The 9,079-nt window shown below is 33.6% G+C and overlaps 1 protein-coding gene across 1 annotated transcript in view; it reads left to right on the plus strand.

Moving 5' to 3' along the window:
- Window positions 1–9,079, plus strand: part of CNTLN (centlein, centrosomal protein) — a 354,792-nt gene that overhangs the window by 203,849 nt on the left and 141,864 nt on the right. The window contains exons 12-13 of the mRNA XM_010857100.1: window positions 5,109–5,230; window positions 6,727–6,846. Coding sequence (XP_010855402.1) covers window positions 5,109–5,230; window positions 6,727–6,846 — 242 coding nt within the window. The remainder of the gene's footprint in view (window positions 1–5,108; window positions 5,231–6,726; window positions 6,847–9,079) is intronic.

Here is a 9,079-nt window from a genome sequence, read left to right on the forward strand (position 1 = left end):
GCTTTCTTCCCAGTCCAACTCTCACATCCATGCATGACTACTGGAAAAACCATAGCCTTGACTAGACGGACCTTTGTTGGCAAAGTAATGTCTCTGCTTTTGAATATGCTATCTAGGTTGGTCATAACTTTTCTTCCAAGGAGTAAGCATCTTTTAGTTTCATGGCTGCAGTCACCATCTGCAGTGATTTTGGAGCCCCCCAAAATAAAGTCTGACACTGTTTCCACTGTTTCCCCATCTATTTGCCATGAAGTGATGGGACCAGATGCCATGATCTTCGTTTTCTGAATGTTGAGCTTTAAGCCAACTTTTTCACTCTCCTCACTTTCATCAAGAGGCTTTTTAGTTCCTCTTCACTTTCTGCCATAAGGATGGTGTCATCTGCATATCTGAGGTTATTGATATTTCTCCCAGCAATCCTGATTCCAGCTTGTGTTTCTTCCAGCCCAGCGTTTCTCATGATGTACTCTGCATATAAGTTAAATAAGCAGGGTGACAATATACAGCCTTGACATACTCCTTATCCTATTTGGAACCAGTCTGTTGTTCCATGTCCAGTTCTAACTGTTGCCTGACCTGCATATAGGTTTCTCAAGAGGCAGGTCAGGTATTCCCATCTCTTTCAGAATTTTCCACAGTTTATTGTGATCCACGCAGTCAAAGGCTTTAGCATAGTCAATAAAGCAGAAATAGATGTTTTTCTGGAACTCTCTTGCTTTTTCAAAATTCTTACTGTCCTTAAATTACCATGAATCTGTGCTTTACTGACTTTCATACATTTGGCAATTTTATTCTTTTAGGACTTTTCTATGCCATTTAATAACATCAGTATGTCCTTTGAGTACAGTTTATATCTTTTATTTTTCAATGCTCTAATATTCATGAAGTTTATACATTCTGTTGAAATTATAAATCATGGTTTCCTTGGTATTTTATAAAACTTTTTTTTTTAACTTAAAAAACCTTTCTATCATACTCTGAAGATTGAGCCACTGTTTTATTAATAGTGTTCATGCTCTTATTGCCGTATACTGTCAAGAAGCCTTTGAGCAAACTAGATGATTCGATCAAGAATCGTTTCTGTTCTTACCAACTCAAAAGTAGAATTATAAACATCATTAAAGAAAGTAAATTAATACATCTTTGCTGTTTTCTAGTGTTTTAGCCATTACGACTTGTTTGTACACAGAAGTTAGAGCCTCTAGTTTAGCTAGTTTAATTGCTAAATATATAAGAAGGTATTCTGTAAATATTTTATTGAATGACCTAATAAGTGGACCTAATTCAGCGACAGTCCATGGGGAACTTTGGGATGTGTCCTCAAAGGAAAATGTAGTAATTAGTGATATTAAATGTATTTTTCAGTTTTTACAGTTGATTTTATTCTAAGATCTTTGAGGATATTTCCCAAATGATGTACTGTTGTTTAGAGTTAGGCTATCATAAGGCTGATGGAACTTAAAGAATCATATTGCAAGCTACAGTAAACTTGAATTTGTTAGAATAAGAAAAATATTAATTTGATTATTCTTTTTAAATATTTCTTTTGAGATATCCAACTTTTGACTGATAATTTCAGCCAGCATCTGCTCTTGCAGTTTAATTGGTAAAGTCATTTTTCTTTGAGCTGTATATATATACTCTATCTTATATTTACATTTTTATAAAATTTTACTGTCTGTTTCTGAAGTAGGCTAAAGGAATGATAGTCTCTAGGACCAATTTAACCCATATATTATAATTTGATAACAGTTTTCTTAAAGCAGAAAAATCTAATATGATTATTATTTTAAATTGTCTATCAAATCAATTTACCAAATAATATTTAGTTTGATTTTGTTTTAATAGTTTGGATTTTAAGAATTTTATAAGAATTATGTTTTTTTTAATTTTATAAGAATAAAAGAATTTATATAAATTTTTAAGAATTATAAGAATTATATAAACATTGTAGTGGTAGGTATAGTTATGACTCATATAAAATTAAAGGAGAAAGCTTATCAATAAAACTGTTTTCCATAATTACTGCTTAATTGAAGGAATCACTTATTTCAGTTACTGTTAGAAAACCTAAACTATTTACTGATAGTGGGTATATTATACTAAAGTTTTAGGAATCAGAAGTGGCCACATCAGGTTCTTTGATTAATTGCTATGCTTAGTACAGAGCCTGGTACATGGTGATTGATATGTAGAACTCAGGAAGTTTTTATTGAGTTGTTGTTTAGTCACTAAGTTGTATCCCCATGAATTGTAGCTCGCCAGGCTTCCCTATCCTCACTATCTCCTGCAGTTTGCTCAAACTCATGTCCATTGAGTCAGTGATGCCATCCAACCATCTCATCTTCTGTCACCCCCTTCTCCTACCTTCAATATTTCCCAGCATCAAGGTCTTTTCCAGTGAGTCGGCTCTTCGCATCAGGTGGCCAAACTATTGGAGCTTCAGCTTCAGCATCAGTCTTTCCAATGAAATTCAGGGTTAATTTCCTTTAGGACTGACTGGTTTGACCTCCTTGCTATCCAAGGGACTCTCAAGAGTCTTCTGTAGCACAACAATTCGAAAGCATCAGTTCTTCAGGGTTCAGCCTTTTTTTTTGAGTCATAATATAGTTGATTTCTACTTAAAAGAATTAGGGAAAATATTGGATATAATTTCAGTGATTAATGGTAGCTGAGGAAGTACTTAAAAATGCTAAAATAATGACAGTACTCTGAATAAGAAACTCAACTTGTTCCAGTAATTCAACAGAAAATTATTGTGAAAGGTAATATAAAATTTGGATATCCCTTTCTATTAATATTTAATTCTTGGTCAATCTTTTAGGTTCTGTTTACTCAGAATTTCTAGGGATTCTAGCACAGACTTAACAATTCCACAACAGTGCATTTGTTTGTAATAACTTTTAAGAAATTTACTGTAAAATAAGAGTTTACAGGGAGGGACTTTAAGTCAATGAAGAAGAATCACACAAAGCTATTTTTAGAATTGTCTAACAAAGTGTTCAGTTTATATACTTATTTCAAAATTGTTTTGACATGAATCTAATGTATGTAAGTTTCTTATAATTAAATTATTTTATTTATATTATAATGTATCTTATTTAAATTCCTCATAAATTTTATTCCTTCTTAAAAATAATCCTAATAAGAATATTTAACTTTTGTTCATTTATGAGAAAAGATTATTGATTATCATTCTTATATTTGGCTGACTTAAATTATTTCACATCTGTAAAAATGGGAAGTTTATTGGTCAAAGAGGTCAGATTGTTTACCAACAGTATGGGAAACTCAAGATCAAAGTTATATCATTCTTTGTGTCTTAGAAGAAGAGATATCAGTAGCTTCTATTTTGAAGATGGAGAAATTGAAACACTGGATTTAAGTAGATTGTCAAGGTAAAATTTAGTAAATTTGAGCAGCAGGTGTTGAACTCTTAGCAGCACTTACCACCCTGCATATAATAGGTTCTTAATATATGGTTCTTCAGTTAAAACAAAATTGAATTCAGTATCTTGAATTTTTAATCATGGTATTACACCATATTACTTTTTAGCAAATAACTCTGCAGTGGCTATGATTCATATCTCCAAAAAGTCTTTAGGATAGCATTTATTCTAATTTTCCCTGTTAAGAGAGAGCATTTTTGTCATGCACTTGCATTCCCGTATGATGTACATGCCACTTGGTACACACATGGCTCAAATACTTCCTAGTAACTACTTAAGAGAATTATTGAAGTTATCCTACTAGATATATATTTAGAGTATAATGGCAACATATCTATACTGTTGAGACAGGTAGAATTGCAGTAAGATAATGCAGACTCTATAAGATATTATCTCATTGTTGGAATGAGAGACCGATAAGTCAGTGGAACCATAAATTTGGCTTATAAATGATAAGGGCATCAGAGTTAGTTCTTGGGAAGAGGACAGAGTAAAAAGCTCATTTACTTTGTGCCTCTCTTGGGCAAGAACAGATCTTGGAGCTTTACCTGTATGTTACTTCATTTAGTTTTGTTACCATGGTATAAATTTCTGTATTCTTTTCCACATTCTATTGTAAAAGAAATTGAATTAATTTAAGTAGTGTTCTTAAGATTATGCAGCTACCAGGAGAAAACTTCAAGAATGGAATTCAGATCTTTCTGGCTGTCATGTTCCCACTCCTTTCAGCTTACTATTAAAGAGTACCAGTTACCTGCACTGAATAAATATGCAAGTTCTTTCATACAGAAAATGAGGAGTTTAAAAAACATTTGAAATGACCAAGGGTAAAATAAAAGACTCATCACATTACTTACTTTGAGGAACACAGTTCATGAGTAACATAAATACATCCCCTGAGGCCTGACAATTTAGCCTATATATATGTTCATTTTGTGGTCATGTTGAAAAGTAAAGATTTATGCATGTGTTTTATTTAAAACATTTAGAAGTCATTGACTGTAACTGTCTACCCTGGTAATATTTGAACTGTCTATTCTGAGTTCTTCCAAGAGTGCTAAAGTCCACCTTTCCCATTTCAGTTCTTTATGTTTCAACCCAAAATGTTAAACTGGGTCACTTCTAACATAGGTCCAAACTGATTTTCTTCCTTCTGTGTAATCTTTGTGCATTTTAACTAATTAAACTGGTCTTACTATGATTAGTGTCCTTGTACTAATTATATGTGCACTTACAACTAACAAACTAGTCATGCTTTATGTATGGACAAATCTTGGAAAAGAAAAAAAATTTAATATGTAAGATTGATACAGAAATATGTGTATATATACTAATTAACAAAAAGGAAAGGAATGAAATTAATTTGATGCCAGAATTTTAAGATTACTTAAATGATTTTTCAAAATGCAGTGAGTATCTCAAATTTATCAAGTAAACCTGTTCTGTGACTTTAGGATTAAATGATCATTACACTAATTTATTTGTAATAAATTATAAATAAATCACAAATTTATTTCTGCTTAAATGATTATTACAAATTAATATATATTTACATGCTATTTTCTTTTGAATTTTATACTTAGATTGGTAGCCTTTTATCTGTAACATTATGCTTATATATTCTTCAAACTTGTATACTTGCTTTTTTGTGTTCTACAGAACCAAGAAAATGATGAGCTAAGAGATGCCCATGAAAAACGCAAAGAAAGGCTACAGATGTTACAGACCAACTACAGAGCAGTAAAAGAGCAATTAAAACAGTGGGAAGAAGGCAGTGGCATGTGAGTTACATAGCTCATAAAGGCATTTCCCTAAATATTAAATGGAATGGAGTAGCATCATATAGGTGCTTTAATAGCTTTTGTTTGATTTTAAAGAAATCATTTCGTAGTCAGATCTTTAGTGAGAATTTTTACATAGAGAATATAATAAATGAAAATAGAAATATGTTTATAATAACTATGCATTTTCCTATAATTTGCAGAAATCATGAGCATAGATGATGAATTATTGTATATACTTTTAATATGTATAGAATAACTTAATAAAAGTATAACTTAAAGCAAAAATAGTTCATATCCATGTGCTTGAAAAACTACTTTAAATAAATAAAATGCTGATGTTACAATGTATATAACTCAGTTTACTTTTTATTTGAAATATATGGGAAATATGAAATTAACATGTATAGTTAACTGTCTTAAAACTATTTCAACCTAGTATGCAGTTTGAAAATCTTTACTATCCATCAGTTAGTTCTGCAGCTTATCTGAATGAATGGGCGGTCTCAGTTCAATTGCTCTGAACAGGTGTTCAGATCTTGGTTAGTCGTAAGTGGCTCCCCTGTTAACAGTATCAACAGAGGGCAAAGGACTGAATGAGTACAGAAAAATCTACTACCCTCTCATCTTCTGAGATGGATCCTTTAGGGCAATGTTGATGATACACATTGGTCTGTTCTATAGAGAAATACTGTTTCTAAATTGGCCAGTACAGCACTTTTACAAAATAAAAATGAAGAGTTTGTTTTATGTACAGAAAATGAGAACATAAAGGGCATTTGGCATGTTTTGTAGATAATTGTCACATCTAATTTTTTCTTTGAAGAACAGAAAGTGTTTCATATCGCTTGTCAGTAAACCAATGTTAAATTTGTCTGTCCTGGGTTTAGCCTCTGCGACTTAGCAGGCTCTTAACTTTTTAGTAGTCACCAGAAGGATGAAGACTACTTGCTAACTATCTGATGTTTACTGATAACTGCTTGTTTTAAGATAAAACACATAAACCACAGTCAGACTGGTTGGCAGCAAGTTCTAGATGTGTTGATTGCTTATAGTCCTTTTTTAGAAACTGACATTTTTGCAATGTATATTTTATTACTAGTAGAATGAATGAGAGAAATAAGAGCAGAGAATATCATGTGTCCACTCAAAAGTTTACTTTCCATAGTAGTAGTTTAGCTTTTTAGGAAATCATGATCTAAGATTTTAATTTCTACATGCTTAGTTTTTAGGAAATTCATTCAAGTGTACCTCAATAGAAACTGGGTAGCTATGTGACACTAGCTGTACTTCAAGAGAAGTCTCAATTCCAAATGATTACCCTGAAGTTATGGCATGAATATCATTAGAAAGTTAATTTCAATAAAAAGTCTCATATCATTTGCCAAAAAAAAGATACTTGGTTAGTAGATATTTTTCAATTTTAGGGAATGAGTAATGAATTTTATTGCAATTTGAACATGTTAAGTAAGAAATCAGTTTCATTTTAAAAATAGGATGGAAATCAGGAAAGTAAAGAGAGCCGATCCTCAACAACTTCAACAAGAAGATTCTGATGCTGTATGGAATGAACTGGCCTATTTCAAAAGGGAGAACCAGGAGCTAATGATTCAAAAGTGAGTTTCTTTTTTTAATAATGTGTACTTAGGTAAACATCTGAGAGAAATGTTTTCTATCTTAAAGGCCATGAGAGAAATTCCTTATAAAATTTGGGAAATGAAATAATCTGGTTTGCCAGTAAAAGTAAAGAAAAAAAGATTGACTTTTTAATATATATGTATGTATAATGCAATAACAAGTTGCACATTTGCTAGCTCTTGCCGAAACTGTATTATATGATCTAGGGATTGTGTTAATTAATGTGGCTCTCATCTGTTGGAGGTGTCGCTCTCCATTAGCCTGTATTTTAGACACTGCCGTGCTTCATTTCTGGAATGAGGTGGAGAGGGGATAACCTAGCCAGCCATCCTTGTTTGATCTCCTAGATACATACGCGATGCAGAATGCCTGAGCTCTCTTGGTTCCCTGCCCTGTCCTGCTAATCCCAGCTGAGCTCATTATGGTGTAGCCTTGCTGCTATTCTTGGAGCCAGAGCTGTCCAAGCTAATTACTGGTAGCAGCAGAACTGCCTGTTAAGGGTCTGGTATGGATCTGCTAACATGGTCCTTGGTAGTGACCTGCAGACGACACGAGGGGATTGCTTTCTTTCTTGCCGTGCACTGTGTGTCCTTTGGGCTTAATGCTGATCCCTCCACATAGGTCTTTTAGCTGCCCTAAGTATAAAACTTGATGAAGGATACTCATATTTTAGAAAACATACAGTTTGCTTCCTTTATCTTCTAATTCACAGTCTGTTATATTCAGCTTGCTATAGAAAGAACACTTTTTTTTTGGAAACAAAAAGGAGTTAGACCAACATAATTAGCCTGTTTTGCTACTTAACTATTTCTTTATTTAGAGTTAATTTTTGATACTCAGATTATGTGATTTTTTTTTTGAAAGACAGGATATCTTTTAGATTACTAGAATTTAGTATCATGTGGCATAATGTAATTAAATATCATTGAAATTGTCATACCTGTATTAGAATCTTATTTTACATATTATATAACTTACTACCTTTTCCATGTAATGATAAACTTTTGAAGAAATGATCATATCAGATTTAAATATATACCTCTAATTATCTCTTAAAATGTATTATACTCTATTAATATTAAATGATTGATGCTGATAATAAAGTTTCTTATCCTGCAAATTTTTATAGATTTGTTCCAGATATGTTCCCTGAGAGTTTTTGATAGCTTTGTTGAGATATAATTCACAAGCCATGTAGTTCACCCAGTGGTTTTTAGAATATTCAAATAGTTGTATGCTCATCATCACAATAAATTTTAGAACATTGTCATTACTCACTCCTTCAAAAAACCACATACAGTTTACCTGTTACCTCCATTGCTTCCCACCCCTTCAGATCAGATCAGATCAGATCAGTCGCTTAGTCATATCCGACTATTTGCGACCCCATGAATCGCAGCATGCCAGGCCTCCCTGTCCATCACCAGCTCCCGGAGTTCACTCAGACTCACGTGCATCGAGCCAGTGATGCCATCCAGCCATCTCATCCTCTGTCATCCCCTTCTCCTCCTGCCCCCAATCCCTCCCAACATCAGAGTCCTTTCCAATGAGTCAACTCTTCACATGAGGTGGCTAAAGTACTGGAGTTTCAGCTTTAGCATCATTCCCTCCAAAGAAATCCCAGGGCTGATCTCCTTCAGAATGGACTGGTTGGATCTCCTTGCAGTCCAAGGGACTCTCAAGAGTCTTCTCCAACACCACAGTTCAAAAGCATCAATTCTTCGGCGTTCAGCCTTCTTCACAGTCCAACTCTCACATCCATACATGACCACAGGAAAAACCATTGCCTTGACTAGACGAACCTTTGTTGGCAAAGTAATGTCTCTGCTTTTCAATATGCTGTCTAGGTTGGTCATAACTTTCCTTCCAAGGAGTAAGCATCTTTTAAAATCATGGCTGCAGTCACCATCTGCAGTGATTTTGGAGCCCAGAAAAATAAAGTCTGACACTGTTTCCACTGTTTCCCCATCTATTTCCCAGTAAGTGGTGGGACCGGATGCCGTGATCTTCGTTTTCTGAATGTTGAGCTTTAAGCCAACCTTTTCACTCTCCACTTTGATTTTCATCAAGAGGCTTTTAGTTCCTCTTCACTTTCTGCCATAAGGGTGGTGTCATCTGCATATCTGAGGTGATTGATATTTCTCTCAGCAATCTTGATTCCAGCTTGTGTTTCTTCCAGTCCAGCGTTTCTCATGATGTACTCAGATCGGA

This window comes from Bison bison, unplaced genomic scaffold (genome assembly GCF_000754665.1).
Source record: "Bison bison bison isolate TAMUID 2011002044 unplaced genomic scaffold, Bison_UMD1.0 scf7180017864376, whole genome shotgun sequence".
Taxonomy (NCBI): Eukaryota; Metazoa; Chordata; class Mammalia; order Artiodactyla; family Bovidae; genus Bison; species Bison bison.